This window comes from Zootoca vivipara, chromosome 10, assembly GCF_963506605.1.
Source record: "Zootoca vivipara chromosome 10, rZooViv1.1, whole genome shotgun sequence".
Taxonomy (NCBI): Eukaryota; Metazoa; Chordata; class Lepidosauria; order Squamata; family Lacertidae; genus Zootoca; species Zootoca vivipara.
The window spans coordinates 2,601,510-2,625,243 of record NC_083285.1 but is presented as its reverse complement, the minus strand read 5'-3'; the positions used below and the strand labels follow the sequence as shown (position 1 = coordinate 2,625,243).

Here is a 23,734-nt window from a genome sequence, read left to right as displayed (position 1 = left end):
CAGGCTTGTAATTCTGTCAAAAAATGAGATCAGATTAGTCTGACATGACCTATTTTTCAGAAACCCATGCTCACTTTTAGTGATCACAGTGTTCCTTTTTAGGTGCTCACAAACCATTTGCTTAATGATCTGCTCTAGAATCTTTCCTGGTATTGATTGAGATGGTTGGACAGTGTTCTCAAAGCTACCAACATGAGTCTGACCAAACTGCGGGAGGCAGTGCAAGACAGGAGTGCCTGGTGTGCTCTGGTCCTTTGGGTCACGAAGAGTCAGACACGACTAAACGACTAAACAACAACAACAACATCTTTCTTGATGTGTATGTAAACAGAGTCCAAATTGGATCCACTTTGAAATGTAGCTTAGCAGTTTCTCCCCTCCACCCCCGATATTCTAGATGAAGTGAGATTCTTGTAACAATCCTCTCTTTCCCTTGGGCCAGTTTTTTTAAAAAATGTATTGTCTACGGGTAGTGGCGGAGCTGGGTGCTCCGGCACCTGGAGTGGCACACATGTGGGGCAATCTGCCTATGGGTCCAATCTCGGTGTGGCTGTGCGATCCTCCCCAGGGGCCAATCTCAGCGCGGCGCTGTGGTCCTCCCCAGGGCCGGGGGGCACCAAATGTCTCTCCCCCCCGCAACTCCCTGGCACCCCCGCAACTCCCAAGCCTACAGTGAGCTGCAGCAGTCATGCACCTAGTCATGGGCGGAGGGGCACGCCAAATGTCACCCCCCTTCAGGATTACACCTGGGGTGGCCCAAACACCCCTTACTACGCCCCTGTCTGCATGCCATGCTGTTAAAACTGGGTCAAACAATGAATCACTCCCGTTTCTCAGAGCTGTGAAAGCCAAATGTAAATCTGCCATCCTCTATATATCCAGTCACTCAAGGTCACCCATAAAGTACTTACTTGACAGGCAGAAAGGTGAGTTTTTTGCCTGTTGCTTTCTTCCGTTTATTCCCTCTATTTTTGCCTCCCAAGACCCACAGCCTGACATTGGCATGGCAGCCATGAGATTTAATATTAGGGGTGGCCTTGTGGTCTAAACCACCGAGCCTCTTGGCCTTGCCCATCAGGGTGAGCTTCCTTTGCCCCTGCAAACCTAGCAGTTCAAAAGCATACCAGCGTGAGGAGATAGATCGGTACTGCTGCATCGGGAAGGTAAACAATACTCTGGCTTCTGTCAAGGTGTCCTGTTGCAAATGCTTCCGTCTTGCTGGCCACATGACCTGGAAAAGCTGCCTGTGGACAAACCCTGGCTCCCTTTACCTGAAAGCGGAGATGAGTGATGCACCCCATAGTTGAAAATGACTGGACTTAACTGTCCAGGAGTCCTTTACCTTTACCTTATTAGGAATAAACAAGAGGTTGATGATTATGAATGGCTGGTTATTACAAATAAAGTATTTAAAAGTGATTTTTTAAACAGTGGTGTAATGAGAATGGTGTGAAAAGGACACATGCTCTGGGCACAACCTGGACAAAATGGGCAGCAAAGATTGTGTAATAATATATGTCAGGTGTTAGCGACTTTTTGGGGCTCGTGGGAACATTTGGAATTTTGATAAAGTATCCTGGGTGCCAATAAGAAAGTCTGTCATGGGGTGTGTCATAACAAAAATTAGCTTCCACATCTAAAAGAGCAGAAAAAGAGACACGACCACAGAATGGTGTATGCCTCACCAACAGAATCCTGGCATCCCATGAAATGTTTACAGGGAGTGGAGATGCTGAGCCAGTACAAACAGGAACTGAGAAGGAAGCACAATTGGCTCTCTGGCACTGTGGATTTTTTACCGAGACATTTTCCAAGTGCCAAGTGGTACCTCGGGTTACAGACACTTCAGGTTACAGATGCTTCAGGTTACAGACTCCACTAACCCTCAGGTTAAGAACTTTGCTTCAGGATAAGAACAGAAATTGCATGGTGGTGGCAGCGGGAGGCCCCATTAGCTAAAGTGGTGCTTCAGGTTAAGAACAGTTTCAGGTTAAGAATGGACCTCCAGAACAAATTAAGTTCTTAACCCAAGGTACCACTGTACTAGTGAGGAGGGCACATGTCATCTGTGGACACCTGGCAGTTCTTGCTCAGAGAAAACATCTAAGGGCTTTTTTTAAGTAGAAAAAAATGTTCCAATAAGACTATCAACCTTTCTGCACATTCTTGGTTCTGTGTATTCCCCAAAGTGGTCATTAAGTTTTGCCTAACAGGGAAATTTGACGGGAATTTTAAGCTTTCTTCCTGAGGAAATGTGAGGATAGTAAATATGTTCTATAACATCACTGGAATTTATTCTCTCTCTCTCTCTCTCTCTCTCTCTCTCTCTCTCTCTCTCTGTGTGTGTGTGTGTGTGTGTGTGTGGTGCGTGTGTGTAAGAGAGGGAGGGAGAAAACTCTGTAGTTGTGTGCTGGAAGAGAGCTGCAGAGAATGGGGGTGGAGTTGTCTAAGCCCTCTTGCAGTTCATACTGGGAAAGGCTGGGTGAAAGAACCTTTCCCCTGCATCGAGAGAGAGAGAGAGAGAGAGAGAGAGAGAGAGAGAGAGAGAGAGAGAGAGAGAGATGATGTGTCCCAGTAGTGGAGAAAGGGGGGTGCGGGTGGGTGCAGTCCGCCCCGGGTGCCATCCCTGAGGGGGGTGACATCACCACACCACCCCCAACGCTTGCCGCGGGCAGCGCCCCCCGGATGCCATGGGGAGTGCACCCCCCAGGAGGCTCGCAGCAGCTGGCACCCCCCCCGGGAAGTGCGCAGCAGCCCCCTGGGATGCTAGCCCTGCCCCATGAGTGGCTAGCCCCGCCCCCGGGTGCATGCCACTCCAGGTCCCGGAGCACCTAGCTCCGCCTCTGATGTGTCCAAGAGACATGTGTCCAAGAAAATAAAATGGTTATTCTAATTAACAAAATACACACTGTACACATGGCTTTAAAAATAACTGTCTGAAGTGTTTAATGCATCCAAAGGCATGAAAAGCACCACAGTAAAAAACCCCAAAGCTGCTATGTATACATTTTGCAAGTTTTCCAATATTAGTTAATATATATATTGTGCATATAATGATTATAAATGGACCTCACAGATTAAAGTGTATTGTATGTAGTTTGTGGCAGGTGTTAATAATGAATGATTCTGTTACATTAATAGACTCCTTTAAAAATTCATCTTCGTAAGCCAGTGGAGGCTGGGGGGGGGGGGGCGTGGCAGGAATTGAATGTGGGTAAATATGCATAAGGGTATTCAACAAGAGTACAGTCTATGCACCTGTGTGTATAAATAGTTGAGCTGTGCAAAGCAATAAATGTACACACTCCCACTCAGACACTTGTACATGTGTGCAGATAGTGTAATAGGTGAAGAAGCCCACACACCTGCGCATGAATAAAGAACCACTACCTCCCAGGGATTTCATTCCTCCTTAGCTGCTGGGCTGGGAAAGAAACCCAAACACTGCCAACATCTGGGCATTAGCCTAGCAGCTTGGGAGGAAGCCACGGGGCAAGTGGTTCCTCTGCTTCTTTGTGACTTTCCAGGGTCGTGTCTAATGGAAAGGTCACATTGAAGCTCCAACTAGAGCTCTGTGTAAATGTGCTACAGAACAGCCGTGCTCTTCAACCTTTCCAGAGGTGGGCTCTACCTGCAATCCCAATCTGCAACACACAGGAGTTGTTTATTGTAGAGGACCTTGGACCACAACGACCAGCTTGCAGGCCTGAAGCCGGGGCAGTGAGGACTGATGGCAACACACACACACACACACACACACACACACACACACACACACCCGGGTCTGAGTTCTGGAAGCAATCAGCATAGCAACAGAGGAAACTGCCTTATGGTGAGTAAGACCATAATCCATCTAGCTCACTACTGACTATACTGACAGGCAGCAAGACTTTGAGGTTTCAGGCCGGGGTCTTTTCCTAGCCCTACCTGAAGATGTCAAGGACCAGGGCCCTTCCTCATGCTAAACAAGTGCCTTGCCACTGAGCTATGGATCCCAGCCACTCATTTCTCAGGTGCCTTTTGCACTTCCTTCCCAGCATGTCTTTCTTGACAGGCAGAAGCTGAAACCAGAGGCGTCCTTCAGTTGTTACTGCCAGTTTAGCTCCACACCATTTCTCTATCTTTTTTTGTGCATGCAGAGTGCGAATATTATTAGAATGCAGGGAAAGCAGAACATTAAGTAACTTATTCCAAAAGAAAGTTCCTGGTCTTTATGCTTTGGTAGTCCTTGAGTGTTGTTCCTCACTGACTCCCTTGCAGGCCCCTTCCCAATCCACACCCTTTACCAAAATGTAAAAACACATTCCAAACATAAGCAGGGGGCGGGTAGAGATTGGAGAGATTTCAATAGGCAGGGGAGGATCCTGGTAGACTGAGCTTTAAATATAGAATAAATAGCACAGCAACTTTTTCAGGCAAAGTAGCAAACATAATATTAAGAAGCTCCAAGAAAATGCCACACTATTTGGCAGGTGTGTGTGTGTGTGTGTGTGTGTGTGTGTGTGTGTGTGTGAGAGAGAGAGAGAGAGAGAGAGAGAGAGAGAGAGAGAGAGAGAGAGAGAGATTAGTCTTGTACAGAGTTTTCAAAGTTCTACTGTAGCTCTGCTTTTCAGGCGGAGCTCCAAGCAGCTTCCCACACAGAGCAGCAGGACTGAGTTGGCAAGGCGCAGATGGCAATCACATGAAGGCACAGTCTGGAGCATTGGGCACCACCAGAAAACACTGCTTTCACAGTGATAAGTCTCTCCCAGCCCTTCCACTTCATCCCAGTGTGCAGCGCTTCCATTGGTGACTGTGGTTTGTGCAAGGCTGTGTTTTATGGCTTAGGCAAGACAGTCACCATCTTGACATGTTGTCAGGTGATGAGGCAGATGTTCTGTTGCCGTGATCCTAAAAGCTGGCATCTGCAGGACAGCAGCACCAGAAGACCTCTGGCCAAGGAGTGCTTTTCTCCATGCTCCCTGTGTCCATGAGTGTTGGGAGAGCCCTTTCATTTCAGAAAGGTTGTCCTGAAGTAGCCAAGAAAAGTGGATCTTTTGTAATTTCTTAGAATTCAGTGTTGATTTTGTAGCTCAGCAGCGAAAATGGACATTTATCTACCAGTAAGTTTTCATAGATTAGCCCTTGTATGCTACCAGCTATGCAAGTATAGAGTGTAGGATAGTACTTGATCCACAATACATACAGTTAAGGGAAATTGGCTTTGAATCCTCAACATTCTTACTTGGAATATAAGTTCTTTTATGAGAAGGGCTTATTTCAAGGTGAATATGTTGAAGAATGGAGTGCAAGTCTCATTGCCTGCATGGAATCATGTATTTAGGAGGAAAGGGTCTCCTCAAAACATATTATACTCCATTGCAGCAGTATTTACATATGGCTGTCTCTAGATGAGGTAGAGAGACACAGCTGTTTCAAGTGGCAGGTTTTGAACCCTATAAAAGGGAAGCAAATCAGGTTTTCTAGCGTCGCCTTTTCTCCAACTAAGTTCAAGAAGTGACCTTTCATATGTGGTCATACAGTCTGGTCTGCAAAATGCGATGATTTGGGGTTGTATGACCAATTCTAGCTGTGTTACAGTGATGGAGATGGTAAAGGAGAGGGAATGCAAATATAGAAATTTTTGCCACAACAGCAGCAATATATGGATTTGGCTATTAGTCAAGTACTGTCTTTCATATGCCAGCTTTGGGACCAGAAGTAGCTATATAATATTTTCTGTTAGTTTAGATCCAGCTAATCTTATAGGTTGGGATAGGCGGGTGGAGCATATGGAAACTACAGACCTGGTCATTTCACTTTCATTCCCTCTCCCCAGGAAATGACAGGACCTGTAGTTCTGTGAAAGGGACTACACATCCTTAACTGATCATTCTTAACATGCTCAGCAAGTTACTACAAATCCCATGGTTCTTTGGGAGATGCCTGGGCAGCAAAATTAGTATAAAACCACTGTAGGTTTGTATATATAATCAGTGCTTTTTTTAAAAAAAAAATGCTTAGGGGTATTCTCATTTTGACTCAAGAAAATCACCATTGTAAATCAGGGAAATAAATATAGTAAATGGACAAAAGTATCAAAGATTCACAAAATGTTTAGGGGTATGCGTACCCACAGAAAAAAGCACTGTATATAATAATAATGATAATGATAATGATAATAATATATTGTTTATACCCTGCCCATCTAGTTCGGTTTCCCCAGCCACTCTGGGCGGCTTCCAACAGAAGAATAAAATAATCGATTAAAGATTAAAAGCCTCTCTAAACAGGGCTGCCTTCAGATGTCTTCTAAAAGTCTGGTAGCTGTTGTTCTCTTTGACCTCTGGTGGGAGGGCATTCCACAGGGTGGGTGCCACTACCGAGAAGGCCCTCTGCCTGGTTCCCTGCAACTTGGCTTCTCGCAATGAGGGAACTGCCAGAAGGCCCTCGGAGCTGGACCTCAGTGTCCAGACAGAACGATGGGGGTGGAGACGCTCCTTCAGGTATACTGGACCAAATGGCCTGTGGAATGCCCTCCCACCAGAGGTCAAAGAGAACAACAATTACCAGACCTTTAGAAGGCATCTCAAGGCAGCCCTGTTTAGGGAAGCTTTTAATGTTTGATGAATTTTTGTATTTAAATGTTTTGTTGGAAGCCGCCCAGAGTGGCTGGGGGAACCCGACCAGATGGGCGGGGTATAAATAAATTATTATTATTATTATTATTATTATTATTATTATTATTATTATTATTATTATTTAAAGGGCTTTAAAGGGCTTTGAATTGTGCTCGGAAACGTATTGGGAGCCAATGTAGATCTTTCAAGACCAGTGTTATGTGGTCTTGGCAGCCACTGCCAGTCACCAGTCTAGCTGCCATATTCTGGATTAGTTGTAGTTTCCGGGTCACCTTCAAAGGTAGCCCCACGTAGAGCGCATTGCAGTGGTCTAAGTGAGAGATAACTAGAGCATGCACCACTCTGGTGAGACAGTCTGCGGGCAGGTAGGGACTCAGCCTGCGTACCAGATGGAGCTGATAGACAGCTGCCCTGGACACAGAATTGACCTAATGAACTAAATAAAATTAGACATATCTCTATTAGGGTCAATCTGAAGTCTTTGCTGTGCATGGTGTTTTTTGTCCATTGGGTGGTGGGATGGTGATGGTTTACTGTTCTTCTCAACACAGCCTGGATGCCTATACTTTCTGTTGTTGGACCTCCGTAGTAGTTAATGACTGTAGCCAGATGCCTACATAAAAGACCTGGTACCTGTCTTTCCACATCACAAAACACACTGTGAAGCCCACGATTGCTGCAAGGAGGTTAAGCACTATCTGGATCAGCAAGTAAAGGATGAAAGTATCGGTGATGTCAGTACAGTCGGATACATTCTTGTACATGAAGGTTCTGCTGAGGGGATCCACTGTTTCCAGTTTACACTGACAGGCCTCAGTGGTGGTTTCGCAGGTAAACTGTGTGATCTGTGAGTAACAGTAGGCAGCAAAAGCTACGGCCAAAACACAGACAATCAGACTCAGAGCGCTCAGCAGAAAGTAGGCAACCTGGAAAGGAAACACAATGAATTTATTTTTAGCATTACAAGCAATTTTACATGGGCTTTACAGTGAATGTTTGCAAGTTGGTGAAGGTTGTCATTTATATACGAACTCTGACAGTCCCAGATGACTTTCACAAATGTCCAGAAATAGAATCATAGAGTTGGAAGAGACCACAAGGGCCATCCAGTCCAACCCCCTGCCAAGAAATAGGTGATGACTTTCCTATGTTTTGGACAAACACCAATAAGCACTGCCAATCACATATGGGTACCTGTCAAAATTCACCAATCCATCTCTGCATTTTTAGACATTTACAAATTTTGTCTAGCTCACAGATGTATGCCATCACTTGATGCTGCAACCTATGGGCAAGAAAGCAAACTTCAATCAAGGGGGGAGCAGAGAAGTATTCACAGTTGACCAGAGTTTAAAAGTGAGATGATTCTGAACAGTTAATAGAGCTAGCGTAGAGTATTGGCTAAGGACCTTCCAACTCTATGATTCTATGATGTAAGCTATGCTATAAGCTGATAAGGCAAAAAATAAAGACAGCAGGACTAGATGCTAAAATCCAATAAAAGGAGATGCTAGAAAAAACAGGCTCATATAATTTAGCATTTTGTCTGCAAGTCTAACTCTTCATTGGAGCCAATATATTTTTGTTAAAAATAGTGCTTCTCTTTTGTTAATATCTCTCAGCTTTAGCCTCATCTCTCAATCTGTATGCTGATGATACATCTTGTAAAGTAAGCCTACTTTGCAAGATTACAGATGTAATATATTTTAAACACTTTGAACATTCAGGAAATAAGACCAAACGAGAGAAGATTCTGCTGAATCAGATCAAGAATCCACCTAGGAAGAACTAGGAAGAACTTCCTGACAGTAAGAGCCGTTCGGCAGTAGAATTTGCTGCCAAGGAGTGTGGTGGAGTCTCCTTCTTTGGAGGTCTTTAAGTGGAGGCTTGACGGCCATATATCAGGAATGCTTTGATGGTGTTTCCTGCTTGGCAGGGGGTTGGACTGGATGGCCCTTGTGGTCTCTTCCAACTCTATGATTCTATGATTCTATGACTAAGGTGGTATATAAATTTAATAAATAATAGTAGTAGTAGTTGGAAAGGTTTTTCAAAAAGTATTTTATTGTGTGAAGTCCCCTTAGCGAGTTTGACTCAGAGAAGGTGACCCTATCAATATGTTTGACAAATAAATCGATGGCTTTTTAGCAGGATGGCCATATGGAAAGTTGACGTTCAGAGAGACAGTATGTAACTAAATGGCGGTTGCCAGAAAACAAGCGCAAGAGAGGTCTATCCCTTGCCTCGGAGCCTTGCTTGTGGGCAATGTTCCACTACACAGACCTTTGGTCAGATCCAGCAGTGCTCTTCTCATATTCTTATGAAATCTTGGTACGTCTATTGATATTTATCTATTGATACATCTATGATATTTTTAAAAGAAATGCCTTCAAATGCAGTATTTAGGTCATCAGGGACTGTAAAACACATACAGTGGCCCCTTGGTTTACAAACTTAATCCGTTCTGGAAGTCCATTCCAAAACCAAAGCGTTCCAAAACCAAGGTGCGCTTTCCCATAGAAAGTAATGCAAAATGGATTAATCCGTTCCAGACTTTTAAAAACAACCCCTAAAGCAGCCATTTAACTTGAATTTTACTATCTAACAAGACCATTGATCCATAAAATGAAAGCAATAATCAATGTACTGTACTATAAAATAAATAAAACAGTATTGTAGATGATAAAAACAAAAATTAATTGTTTTCTTACCTGCACTGATGATAGTCATTGTTTGGAGGGGGGGGGGCTTTTATCCATTTCCGCAGTCACACAATCAATCAATCTATCTATCAATCAGTAGCTGAACTGGGATCCACACAGATCCCCCCCCCCAAGCTGCTGCGGGAAATGCTCCCTAGAGTGCGCACCTCCTGCAGCGGCATGGGGAGGGGAGGTGCGCGCCTGCAAACCAGCTGGCTGGCGGGCACACAGCTTCCCTCCCTTGCGGCTGCGGAAACACCTTGACAACCCCCTTCTCCGCTGCCAGACAACGGAAGTGTGGCACTCAAAACGGAAGTGCACCCCCAACGGAGTACGTTCGTATACCAAAAAAAATACGCAACCTGGAACACTCATTTGAAGTGTTCATAATCCCAAAAGTTCATTAACTAGGCTGTTCGTAACCTGAGGTCCCACTGTATAGCCGGCACCCTTCAAGGCAATCCCCAGTGACACAGAGATTCATGTGGGCTTGGGGGTAGGAGCTATTACCCTGTTAATGTTTATTGCATGGTTTCAGGCACTGGAAGGGCAGAACATTTTCTCCATATGTCAGAATGAGGAGATCAAAGGAGGGGATCAAAGCTTGTGCATGAGATTACCCTGAGATCTCACCGTCACATGGCAGACTAAGAAGCAATTCCAAAACTGCACACACCAAACAGGGAGCTAGCAAAGAAGTTTGGATTTGCTGTTTTTCACAGCTTGACATAAATACAGGCTGGTGATTGCTACATAAACATAGAGGAGAGGAGAAAGGGACGGGTAGGACTGTGAAGGACATCCTACACATGTCTCTTTTTCAGTTCCACTGGCAAAAGATAAAAGAGGGGGAGGGAAATCAATACTTTAAACAAAATCCTAATCATGCCTTGGTTTCTTTGTACACATGCTGCCAGATCAATAATGAATAAATCTGTCCAATTTACTGAGCCAAAAAAACCAAAACAAACCCAGCAATCCACAAATAGCAACAAGGTTGCCCATGGTACACAGAAATTTAAGGCCCCATTTAGTGACAGCCATGACCCTCGGCTTGAATATCAACTACTCCGTTTGTGGGGCACTGCAAAACACTGGGAAACAATTGTAAAACTTTGGCACAGGTTTGGAGGGGATCCCAAATTTTGGGATTCATAGTTAATAAGCCAGAAATGTAATTCTGGAATCCAGCAGTGACAACTTCCTGTTCCACAGGAGTATCAGACTTTTTTCAAAGGCATCAGGATGCAAAATGGCACCCTTAGATGGGCAGAAAGATGCAAAGGAATTTAAGTTAAAGGCCTTTCCGGATGATTTGGTTTTAACCCTAGAAAATCCCAACAAAAGTGTTGCAGAAGCATTAGAAGAGATTGAGAAATTTGGACAGTTGGCTGGATTTAAATTAAATAAAAATAAGACAAAATATGGTGGTCAAGAATATGAGGAGTGAAGAAAAGAAGAATTACAGCAAAAATATGGAATTATGGTGGCCAAAAAAGTTAAATATCTGGGAATATGGCTGACAGCAAAGAATATAAATCTGTATAATGATAATTATGAAATAATATGGAAGGAGGTCAAAAAAGATTTGAAAGTATGGAATAGATTGAAGTTGTCGTTTATGGGAAGAATTGCAGCTATTAAGATGAACGTACGGTATTACCTAAGATGTTATTCCTATTTCAAACAATTGCGATAATTAAGGGGACAAGACAATTCAAAGAATGGCAAAAAACTTTATCTAGATTCATCTGGCAGGGGAAGAAGCCAAGAATAAAATTTAAATTATTGATTGACAAGAAAGAAAGAGGTGGATTCTCTGTGCCAGATTTGAGGATATACCATGAAGCGTCCTGTCTCTGTTGGTTAAGAGAATGGATAACACTGGAAAATACAGATTTGTTAGATTTAGAAGGATACGACAACCTCTGGTATGGAAAGACAAAAGTACATAGAGGTTTTACGAACCACGTGATAAGAAGAACACTGTATGAGGTTTGGGAAAGGAATAAAATGCTGTTGGAAAGAAAAATGCCATGGTGGATTTCACCAGTAGAAGTCTTAACAGTTAAGAAATTAAATATGGAAGGAAGGATGGCCATGTATGAGGAGATTTTGTTGAAAACAGATAAAAGCTGGAAATTAAAACCATATGAGGAAATAAAAGAGGTGTTAACTGGATGGTTACAGTACCACCAAGTGAATGATGTATTGGCAAAAGATAAGAAAATAGGGTTTGAAGATGAGAGGTCCAAATTTCAAATAGAATTGTTGGAAGGAAGAGCAAAATTATTGTCAAAAATGTATAATCTGTTGTTAGAATGGTTCACGAAGGACGAATTGACGAAAGATGTGATGATTAGATGGGCAAAAGATTTTGGGTACAATATTGAATATGACACATGGTTGAAATTGTGGAATGAAACAATAAAATTTACTGCATGTACTGCTTTGAAGGAAAATGTAATGAAAATGATGTATAGATGGTATTTAACACCAGTAAAATTAGCTAAAATGTATAGGATGAGTAGTAAGACATGCTGGAAATGTAAAGAGAAAGAAGGAGATTTTTATCATATATGGTGGACATGCGAGAAAGTAAAAGGATTTTGGGAAATCATAGAATCATAGACTTGGAAGAGACCACAAGGGCCATCCAGTCCAGCCCCCTGCCAAGCAGGAAACATCATCAAAGCATTCTTGACATATGGCTGTCAAGCCTCTGCTTAAAGACCTCCAAAGAAGGAGACTCCACCACACTTCTTGGCAGCAAATTCCACTGTCGAACAGCTCTTACTGTCAGGAAGTTCTTCCTAATGTTTAGGTGGAATCTTCTTTCTTGTAGTTTGAAGAAAGAAGATTCCACCTAAACATTAGGAAGAACTTCCTGACAGTAAGAGCTGTTCGATGATATATATGATAAATGATATATAACGAACTGAAAAAGATGTGTAAGTATACCTTTCCCAAAAAACCCGAAGCTTTTTTACTGGGACTAAGGGGAGAAGAAATAGCAAAGGGTGATAAGAGACTATTTATGTATGCCACAACCGCGGCGAGGACATTACTAGCCCCAAAGTGGAAATCACATGAGATACCGACGATTGAGGAGTGGCAGACGAAAATGTTTGACTATGCAGAACTTGCAAGGTTGACCTGTGGGATCCGAAACCAGGGACAGACAAAGTTTCTAAGAGACTGGAGTAAATTCATTGACTATATAGAGAAAAACTGTAGAAGTTTAAAGACACTAGCAGGACTGAAATAAATCCTACGAATATGATTTACTTGTATTGGGAAAAGAAACTGTGGGATAAGAGAAAGCAATGAAGCCGAATGACGGGAGGGAGGGAAGTCATAGCTTGGCAGAGCAATTTGAAATAAGCAGGGATTTAAGATGCAAAAGTGTTTGTTTTTTATTTGTTGTTGATTTGGAAATTTAATGAAAATTATTTACAGGGGGGGAATAGATGGGCAGAAAGAGAGGGGTTTATCCAAGCACACAAACACATATTGTTAGGGGAAAGGTCATAGCTCATAGGTAGAGCAGAAGGTCCCAGGTTCAATTGTTGGCATGTCCAGGTAGGGCTGAAAATGTCCCCTATCTGAAACTCTGGAAGGCTACTGCCGGTCAGTCACTGTGGACAATACTGAGCCAGATAGACTTTGAATGAGGCAGCTTCCTCTGCTGCAACATCTTCCTCCCAAGAATTTTCATAGCATGTACAAAAGGGACATACATTTTGCCTCCATAGAGAAAGAAGTAAAGCAACAAAGTCATCTTGGCTACTCAAAACAATGGTTAGCTACCAAGCCCAGTAAAAATGTGTGAACCCTTGCAAAAGCTGAATTATTGTATCGGTGTATCACAGCTGTGCAGGCTGGAGCTGATGCAAGTTGTAGTCCAAAAAGTCTGAAGGGCACCAGGTTGAGGAAGGCTGGCATATCACATTTGCACTTATTTGCCTACTTATAAACTCTGTTCTGCTTGGAAGAGGGAAGGAGCAGGGCCGGCTTAAGCCTATTTAGCACAGTGGTTCTTCAGAGATCCCTCCGGCGCCCCCCCCCCCTGTTTCCCAGAGTTGCTTTTTACACGCTGGCAAGGAGCAAGGCAGGACAAAGGCCAACACTCTGATCTCCAGAAACCCACCACTATTTCTGGCTTCTCATGTATTTGAGGTTAAAAAGGAAGAAAAAACAGTATCAGGCAATGTACCTTGATGGCAAATTGTATGCAGGTCTTCTCATCCGGTTGGTAAGAAACACACAGCATCACTAGTCCCAATAAGGCCACCATGCAGACCTAAAAAAGGGAAAGCTAGACTGTAATTACATTTTAAAAACGGGGGGGGGGGGGTATGATAGGCAGGATTACAGGGTTGCACTAGATAGATAGATTCTTTATTGCAGCTAAAAGCCCACACAAGCGAAATACATCAAACACAAAAATCAAAAAACAGCATTTCAGAAACAAAACAAAGACAAAGAAAGACAGCATCTCTATAAAAGTTACACCACTGCCATTTAGGGTGAACGCAGTCAAATGTCTATCTATGTGTAAAATTACCGAGAAATAATAGAATAAAATAATATATTAAAGGGTTTCAATAATCATGCAGCATTCCGGTTCATCTCTTGTGGGAGAGAACTAAGGTTTAGAACCTTGCCACCTGCAGAGTTCTGTTCGAGTCCTTGTCTTGCAAAACGAGTGCAAGATGAGACTCTGATGGTTTATCCGCAATTTCCTGAATTATTGAATTCAGTATATTTGTGCAGGCCGCACTGTACAAGAGGCAGTTGAACATTATATGCTGGAGAGATTCTATCGATCTATTGTCACAACCACATAAAGCAGAGATGTGACATTTGGAAAATCTGTGACTCAAAATATTTGAGGGAAAAACATTAAATCTCGCTTTGATGAATGCAAACCTATGCGATGCAACAGAGAGAGAGGAAAGATACGCTGGAACCTGATAAAATTGGGGTTATACCAATATTCCGCGGTGAACAGACCCCTCCACCCGTCATAAGATTGTACTGTAAGTCAACATCATCCAGTCTTTGTTTAATGGACCTTTTGGCTGAGGCAAGGTCTAAGTTTAGGGAATCTGACGGAGAGATTCCATAAAACAGGAGTTTGGCATGGATTTTACTAGCCCATGGGCTGGCAAATTCGTCCCGCCATAGGCATTGTATAAGAGAGTGGCTGGATAATCTATGCCAGAGAGTCAGCCAAGAATTAAAGACACGCCTCCATAGGAGAGATTCTAATGAAGGGATCTTCAGTTCTAAGCATATGGAAGTATTACTTACACACGACGGTAGCTTTAGGAGCCGACGTAGAAATTGGTTTTGCAGCGTCACCAAGGGCGCAAGGTTAGCCAGCGTGACCCATAACGGGGCGGCATAGGCCATTGTGGCAACCACTTTTACATTAAATACCTTTAAAGCCGATGGAACATGCAGGGCCCCCTCAGAGAAAAAGAAACGCAACAGCGAATGGGACAAAGCCTTGGCCTTGTTATATAAATATTCAATTTGTGCTTTCCATCCCATATTGTATTGAAAGTAAATATTGAAATTTAAGGACCTGTTCAATTGCCTTCCCGCCAAGCTTCCACTTATAAAGTTTCCAACTTCTAGAGAAGATCAGTACTTTAGATTTGGAATGATTTATAGTTAGTAAATTAGATTGACAATAAAGAGCAAAAATCTTAAGCGTCCTCTTTAGACCAATTCTCGAGTAGGAAAGGATCACCGCATCGTCCGCAGATTTAGAACAACGTTTCCTAAACTCCTACCCACTCAAACCTCTCTTGTACCTGCGATACATTGACAATATTTTTTATTATCTGGACACATGGTCAACAGACACTGGGCACCTTCCACCAGACATTCAATGAATTTCACCCCACCATCAACCTAACAATGAACCAATCTATGCAACAAATACATTTTTGGACACTACTATAAAAATACAGGATGGGCGTATAGGCACCACCCTATACCGAAAACCAACTGACCGACAAACATATCTACATGCTTCTAGCTACCATCCCAAACATACCAAACAATCCATCGTATACAGCCAGGCCCTACGTTACAGCCACATCTGTTCCAACTCTACAGACAGAGAATCTCACCTAAGAGATCTACAGTTGAAGTTAAACAACAGATCAACAGAGCCAGACTGATACCCAGAGAGAACTTGCTGCAAGACAGACCCAAAAGAGAAAATAACAGAACACCACTAGTAATCACATACAGCTCCCAAGCTAAAACAGTACAGCGCATCATCAGAGATCTACAACCTCTCCTAGACAATGACAGTTCTCTTTCTCAAGCTCTGGGAGGAAGACCTTTCATTGCCTACAGACAGCCATCCAATCTTAAACAACTCCTGACCCACAATAATACCACTACCAGACTTAACATGGACACTGGTACCAGAGCCTGCAATAAACCCAGATGCCAACTTTGCTGCCACATGCACCCTACAACACCATCACTGGCCCCAACAACATCCAACATACCATCTCAGGACTATTTAATTGCTCATCTTCTAACATTGTATATGCCATCAAATGCCAACAGTGCCCTTCAGCTCTCTATATTGGACAAACAGGCCAAACCCTACGCCAAAGGATAAATGGACATAAATCTGACATCAGGAATCACAAGACAGAGAAACCAGTAGGAGAACACTTCAATCTCCCAGGACATTCTATACAAGATCTCAAAGCAGCTGTTTTATTACAGAAAAATTTCAGAAACAGACTGGAAAGAGAAGTTGCTGAATTGCAGCTCATTACCAAGCTTAAAAGCATGGAGAGACCTGGTATGAACAGAGACATGGGATTCTTATCTCATTATACATGATCAAGCTTTCTTTAGCACCTCAGCCCTTGCTTTTTCCGCAAGACCCATTGCAGTCATTAACAGTCGTTAACAGTCATCAAGAGGGTTACCACTCCTATCAGCCCATCACCCATTCCCATCACACACACCCCGCCCTCTGACTATACATAAGGGCCTGGTGACTTCTGTTTCAGTGTATCTGAAGAAGTGTGCATGCACACAAAAGCTCATACCTAGGACAAACTTAGTTGGTCTCTAGGGTGCTACTGGAAGGATTTTTTATTTTTATTTTGACTGCGTCAGACCAACACGGCTACCTACCTGTAACTAGCAGGGGACAGCGGTAGTCTGCGAGACGGGGGGCATGGATGGTTTCATGGGACTCAACTAGTGGGTTTCTCATATCACTGATAAACAAATTGAATAGGTAGGGTGCTAGTATGCACCCTTGGTGGACTCCTTTATTTATTGATACTAACTTAACGTAGTGAGATCTCCTGCGGGGGTAAGTTGCACCCTGGTGGCCGATCCTTCGTGCAGTTGGATTATAAGCCACAAAAGCCTTCTATCAATACCCCAGCGCGCAGGTTTTTCCCATAGAAGGACTCTGGGGATGCTATCAAAGGCTGCCTTCAGGTCTATGAAGGCGGCACAAAGTTGACCACGACAAGGGGCTGAATATTTCCGTGCCAGATGGTATAGGATAATAGCATGGTCAGTAGTAGGACGGTTAGGTCTAAACCCAGCTTGTTCATGTCCAATCAAATTGGACTCATCAGCCCACTGAGACAGTCTCGTTAACAAAAAACGTGTGTATATTTTCCCTATGATCGATAATAGGCTAATATTTTGGTAATTCCCGGGGTCATCCGAGGGGCCTTTTTTATAAATTGGAATTATGATGGCCTCCTTCCACGCTCTAGGTACGAGGCCGGTAGCATTGATTGCATCAAAGGTTTTAGCTAGAATTTCGGCCCACCATGCAGGATGAAGTTTAATGGCCTCTGCGGAGACCAAATTGGGCCCGGGGGAAATGGCAAATATGCTTTAGTATTATATCATAGCTGCCAAGTACCCCGTTATCCCCGGGAAACCCCCCGTTTTTACTTACCTTTTCCCAGCGGTCCCCCGTATCAGTTCGTCTCCCGTTTTTCTCCGTTAATTTCTCCTGCTGGTGGCCTTTTTTTTCTTTCCGATTTGCCCTTCTATGGGCACCAAAAATGGCCGCCGCCGGCTTCAAAAGTCGCATCTACGCATGTCCGGAAGTGCATAGACGCGACTTCCGGTATCGTCAACGGCCATTTTTGGTACCCATAGATGGGCGGAGCGACACTGGAAGTTGCGTCAATGCAACTTCCGGTGTCACACGGCTGCCGGTCCCGGATTCTGCAGTCCGGGACTTGGAAGGTAAGGTATTATATGTGAATGAGCCCTAAATGATAGAGAGAAGTTTTCAGACACACTATTCTTGCTCCTGATATAGGGTGTGTGTGTGTTGTGCAGGGATATTTTGTGGGGAAGGGTGGAGGATCATGGCATTTTAAGTGGCACTGCCCAGACACAATTTTACCACCAGGCGGCTTTGTCATCCCTCCTAGTCCACAAGTTTAAAAAGAAATTGTTTACTCCTTCCTTTTCACTGTTCAGTTCCATGTCAAAAATCCAAAATTCTGCAATACCCTTATTTTGCCAGCAAAAGAAAGAAGAAATGTGTTCAAATTGCTTCATTTATTCTGACATTAATCTTTTTTATAAATGGTAGTACCCTCAGCTCCTCCACTTGTCCCTCCACCCTCACAGTCCTATTTATGACCTTGAAAGCATAAAAAGAAAAGACAGTTAAACCATAAATTATCCCATATTTTATTCTCAAATTTTTGAATCTTATTACAGAAAGTCAAGATTTTTAAAAAATGAGTAATGAATCCCAGTTCCAGTTTTTGCATGTTGAGAACATTTTGCTAATGGACTAAAGCACTTGATTTTCAGCATGGAGCAGTATGACAGTTTTGCCACTAATAAAGCAAAGATCCCTTCAATAAATCAGGCTCTATTTAGCACATTATCATTCTCCCTTCACTCTTCTGTCATAGCATGTTAGCAGCAGTCGTGGAGACAGTCACCCCTGAGGTAATCCCAACAGGGATGAGCTGAGCCTATTATGTGCAGCTAATTTTTGCAGAAAAAAAGTATTGGTTTCAAAGTTCTTCTATGGTTGGCCAAGTGGAATCAAACACTGGTGTGTGGGGTGGGGTGGGGTGCTGCAGGGAGGGGAGGGGGCAGAGCGCACTTGACTGGGATGTTGCTAAAACAAGTATGCTGATATTTTACACCATGCTGCCTCTGTGTTCTGCTTCACTGCCAAGAAAGGAACCATGGCTCATTTCTGCCTTAATAAGCGGATGCCAGAGAGGAGCACAATCTGCTCCAGAATACATATTGTTTTCAGAGTCAGACATAGGATATCTTAATTCCCCCCTTTGTAATGCTGCTTGTTTGGTCTTTGTGGTTTAAAAGCCAGTTAGCAAAATTAAGCAGGGTGCTTTCAGATATAAAGTATTTTCAGAATTTTGTTCCCTTATGCTGAAATCGCAGATATGGCTGGAATCTAGGATGTCACTATCCCAACATACACACATTTAACTTCTAGTTGCTTGGGGGATGGGGCTAAAACTAATTTTAGTACACATATGCACCATAACGTTGTTGTTGTTGTTGTTGTATGCACCCAAATTTCCCCAAGACAGAAACAGGACCAGGCTTTACCAAGGACAGATATTAGAAAACACAGACAGCTAGAGCATATGTCAGAGATAACAAGAGGCATGGAGGAGAACAGAGAGAGAGAGGGGGGTCAAGATTGTCAGAAAGGTTTGAAGATGTGGTCTTGGGTATATGTGGGATTAAATTGCTAAATGGCACTACATTTCCAGAACTTTAGTATTGTCCAACCAAAAGGCATAGCTAGGGGAGCAAGGCTTGGGCACCAAGTCTCAACTGAAAGTTGCCCCAAGACCCAGTCCTGGTCTACATTTTGAGGAAAAACTGGCTTAGAGGTTTCCCTGTCCATTTTGCTTCATAACTTTCCTTCTAGGAGAACTATATATTTTCTCTCTCTCCTTTTAAATGAAAGCTCAGAGCCTGGACGGCCCCTTGCATGCATTTGCACCATTATAATCCAGCCCTTTGAGCCATTATACTCTACATTCTCATTATACTCTACCTCATAGGCTTAGAACAATGAAAGGAGGAGAGCCATGCAGCAAACCACCTTGATCTCCTATAATTAAGATATAAATGTGACAACCAAATCAACCCATATATCTCCCCCAGACAACTCACACACTCGGCTATGAATTATCACATCTCAAGTAATCCAGTGACATACTGTACATGCAAGTGTATACATGCAGCCTTGAATTTGGGTGATAATCTAATTCAAGTGTTCTTGATTGAAAATAGAAAACATTTGGATATTTTAACTAAAGCACTTATTTAATACTCTGTTCAGAGACTGTAAAACCTAAATTGGCTAGAAAATGGAATTGATTTTAAATGTCTATATTGCATCAGCAGCATTCACAATTGGCACAAATTGAGGAGAGGGGATCACTGTCCCATCATAGAATCACGGAATTGTAGAGTTGGAAGGGACTCCGAGGGTCATCTAGTCCAACCCCTTGCAACACAGGAATGTTAACTAAATCTTACATGACAAGTGGCCATCCAACCTCTGCTTAAAAACCTCAAAGGAAGGAGAGCATCCTGTTTTCAAAGCAGATCATGAAGGCAACAGAACTCTTCCTACACCTTACACTAATCAGACCATGATTGCATCCAGGGGTGAAGGAAGGTGGCGTGACACCCAGGGGAGGCGTCACTACATAGGGTGCATATGCAGCATTGCTACGTATGATGCATGCAGCGTACGTAGTCACACCGCACATGTGCTGTATAGCAGTTTGCTGCCGCTGCCGCTCCAGCGCCGTATGGACAGTGCCGGGATCCTCTGCTTGCGGCTGTAGCGGTGACGGAGGGATCCCGGCACCATCCATACGGCACTGGAGTTGTGCCACCGGCAAACTGCTAAGTACAGTGCATGTGCAGCGGCGCTACATACAGCGCATGCGTGCGACGCCACACATGCACTGTACATAGCGGTTTGCCACCGGCACTGGGATCCTCTCCTCGCAGCTGCACATGCGGCTGCAAGGGCACGATGGCTGCTCATGCCGCCACAAGTCCCCTCAGGGTGACTTCTTGTTACCCCTGCAGACATGGAACCCGGAGCGCCCTGCCGCCCTGCCCCGCCCCCTGCTGCAACGCCACTAGCTCTGTACTGCCAGAAGCTGACTGGGGTTTTGGATAAGGTCATTCCCCCACCCCAGCAGGACCAGGAGATGTGAGAAAATGAACATGGGACTTTCAGAAGCAAAGTACATATTCTGCAACTGAGTTACATCCTAGTCATAGAGATGGCACTGATTCGGTATCCTTGCATTCGCATAGTCTCCCATCAACTAAATGTGGTGGATGGAGGGCTGAACATGGACAAGGTTGAAATCTGCACTCAGTCAGATTTGCCCTGTGCTCTTGGGCAATCACAATTCCTCAGCTGAATCTGCTTCACAGAACTGTTGGAAAGATAATTAAAATGAGAAAGGGCAGCCCAATCTACTTTGCATGGTTGCAGACTAAAATGGGCTATGGGAAGGGAGAGAGGGAAAGAGATGTGTGCAACTAAGTTTTATTCAAGAGTAGACCTATTGAAATCATTGGCCTTAGCCATGTTCATTAATTTCAGTGGGTGTAATCTGAAAAAAACTTAGCTGAATATCACTGTGAGAGAGGCTGCATTGTGCCGCCTTTTGCTCCTTGGAGGAAGGATCAGATTAAAAACATTTACAGCATGCCATTCTCCAACATAGCCAAGAATCAGGAAAAATGGGCAATATTGTACTGTTATGCAAACAGGATACGGCTGGGTTATCAGCTTCTCCCACTGAGTTTCTGGCACTTGAAAAGGAGTGCTGAGATGAACAAGGCCACATTCACAGCTCACTCTAATTTTGCCCAAGTTTCTGCCCTTTATTTTTTCATTCATGCTTCCTGAGGGCCTTGGTAAGACAACACCCTCCAAGGCAGATGCAAGGGAGTGGATGGCACAAGCAGGGGGTCCACCCCACCCGCTGTCGCCCCACCATGGCAAAGCTAATATAAATAATAAACTCAGTAGCATATGGCACATGGAGAATCCATTGAATTTTAAAACAATGCGAGTGTGGTGGGCCCTGATGATCATTCTATTTGTAAAATTCAGAATCATCAGCCCCCAGAATCTGGCAGGAACTCACTTGGAATGAGCACTGAACAAAACATTAAAACAGGGCCGTCTTAAGCATGTCGGGTGCCCTGGCGCCGTGGCGCGGAGATTGCTCCGGCGCCCCCGCCCTGCCCCATTTCTTGCCGCGGCTGCTGAGTGGGAGCTGCACACAGCCCGGCGCCCCCCTGGCAGCCCAGCGCCCCCCTGGCAGCCCAGCGCCCCCACCCCTGGCGCCCCACACCACCCAGCTTTCCCCTAGAGCCGGCCCTGCATTAAAAAATCCATTATACAGCAAAGTAGCTCAAGAGACAACGATACACATGGCCTACTTCCCATGCCTGGAATGAGCGTGCACTCCTTTGCTGGGTTCGCGCTCTCTGTCCCCGTGGATCACGTGTTTTACATGATCACAAACAGCCCTGTCAGTCGTGCTACTCTTTGCTACAAGGTATGGCAAGGCAGCATGTCGCTGGGCGATTCTGAATTTCCTGGACTGGCACATATCACCGTCCTTCCCCTCCCCCTAAACTCGCTTATTTGAATTTCAAATGTAACCCTTCAGCTCGGCAAGTGGCAAAGGAGGCTTGGGCGAAGCGCAAAGCAGATCACAGGCAGCTCTTTAAAAAAACACCAACAACTCATCGCAGCCTGGAAGCAACAGGAGCATTCATTCACTTCTCCTCTGTCATTTCGGATCAAAACGTTAATTCTCGTCCCTTGCCTCTCATTCCCTTTCCCTTGGCAAAAGTACAGGCGCGCATGTGCCAGAACCACATATAACCCCACCTTTCAGCCATGGAGCAATCCTTGCATTGCAATCCAAATCTATAATAAGTCTGCTAAACGATGCACGCAGCAAATCTAAGTGTGTTATTTCCCCGTCTTCCCAGCTTCCTATGATGCTTGCTCTAAATAACACGTTATTTCCACTTCCTTTTTTGCATGTGAAAATAGTTACAAGAAACCACAGCAGGCCAGTTGTTTTGAAAGGTTAGCTAGCTGAGCTCAAGCCCCACCGAGCCGGGTCTCAGGCAGGCAGGCAGCTGGTTAGTTAGTCTGGGCGTTATTAGTGCGGCGTTTCATGCCAAGGCGCCCCGAAGGGTGGAAAGAGACGGGTCTGCTTACGAGGATGCCCGCCCAATAGGGAGTGTCTCGGACTAGCAGAGACGAGCTGATGGCGGCCATGAGGAAGCCCAGCACCGAGACCGAGGCGCCCAGAGCCAGCTGCGAGAGAGCCGCCAGCAGCGGGAAGCGGCAGCCGCAGCACGTGGGCGCTTCCTCGGGCCGGCCCGCCGGGGGATCCCCGTGGCCCTCCTTCGCCTTCGCCTCCGCCTTCGCCTTCGCCTTCATGGCTGCTCCGCCGCCGGGCTGGCCGCCGTTTCTCTGAGCTTCCGTCTCTTCTTTGCCCGCGCGGAGCAGCTACTTGAAGGGATTTTCTTCTTTTTCTTTTTCAGGCCCGTAGGCGGGGTTGGTGGGCTTGGTTCCCCCCGCGCCTTTGGGGCTGCTGCACCCTGACTCGTTTCTGGGATTGGACTCGAAGAGGCGGCACAAATATGGGAAACATTTGGAGCGGGTTGTTGTCGGAGCTTCCAAGCGCCATTTATAGCCCAGAGAAGAGGGGGGATCCGAGGGGGGATCGGACTGCCAACAGCCTGCCTGCGCAAGCTCTCCGGGTGGCGGGCCTGACGTGCCCGAGGGAGGTTTGCACGTGAGAATGGAGGAGGCGGCTGCCTGGGGGCGTTCGAAGTTGCGCGCTCTGTTAGGAATTGTTGTGGGATGACAATTCCCGCACACGCTGAGACCCATGAACGGGAAAAGGGGAGTAAGATTTGGAAAGAGCAAGGGTCAAAGTACTGCATGTATTTTATATTTTTATATTGTGCTTTTATGCTGTGAACCGCTCTGAGATCTTTGGATGAAGGGCAGTATACAAATTTAATTAATTAAATAATAATAATAATAACGTGTTTTATTAAATTTTATAAAATTTGAGGAAGAGGAAGCTGTAATGCCTTTTTAAAGTTTCCTGGTAATTTAGTAGCAATTGGTATTTCTAAAAGAATTACGGCACAGATGTTTGGGTTGCTCCATTGCCTACCCACACCCCATGACTTCAATATCAGCCTAATCTAATGCAAACATTTAAATGAGGGAGAGCTTTGACCTGTATGTCCAGGAAAGCTCTTTCTTGTCCAAGCTCTGTGGGTGTTTGTTGTGGGAATAGATGC

General features: G+C 44.5%; 1 protein-coding gene across 1 annotated transcript; it reads right to left on the bottom strand.

The window, feature by feature from the left end:
* Positions 1 to 2,921: 2,921 nt before the first annotated feature.
* Positions 2,922 to 23,120, bottom strand: SSPN (sarcospan). Its single transcript, XM_035128393.2, has 3 exons — positions 22,632 to 23,120; positions 13,539 to 13,625; positions 2,922 to 7,546 (listed from the first exon to the last, which is right to left on the bottom strand). Exons 1-3 carry the CDS (start codon positions 22,854 to 22,856, stop codon positions 7,181 to 7,183), a joined length of 678 nt encoding a protein of 225 aa, XP_034984284.2. The 5' UTR covers positions 22,857 to 23,120; the 3' UTR covers positions 2,922 to 7,180.
* Positions 23,121 to 23,734: the final 614 nt, after the last annotated feature.

What these genes read in the sequence shown, in the direction of transcription:
- SSPN (XM_035128393.2), bottom strand. Translation starts at nt 22,856, where the DNA reads ATGAAGGCGAAGGCGAAGGCGGAGGCGAAGGCGAAGGAGGGCCACGGG. An exon ending in CCTATTGGGCGGGCATCCTC is followed by an intron (nt 13,626 to 22,631) that starts GTAAGCAGACCC and finishes TCCCTTTTTTAG; the next exon opens with GTCTGCATGGTGGCCTTATT. An exon ending in GCATACAATTTGCCATCAAG is followed by an intron (nt 7,547 to 13,538) that starts GTACATTGCCTG and finishes TTTCCTTTCCAG; the next exon opens with GTTGCCTACTTTCTGCTGAG.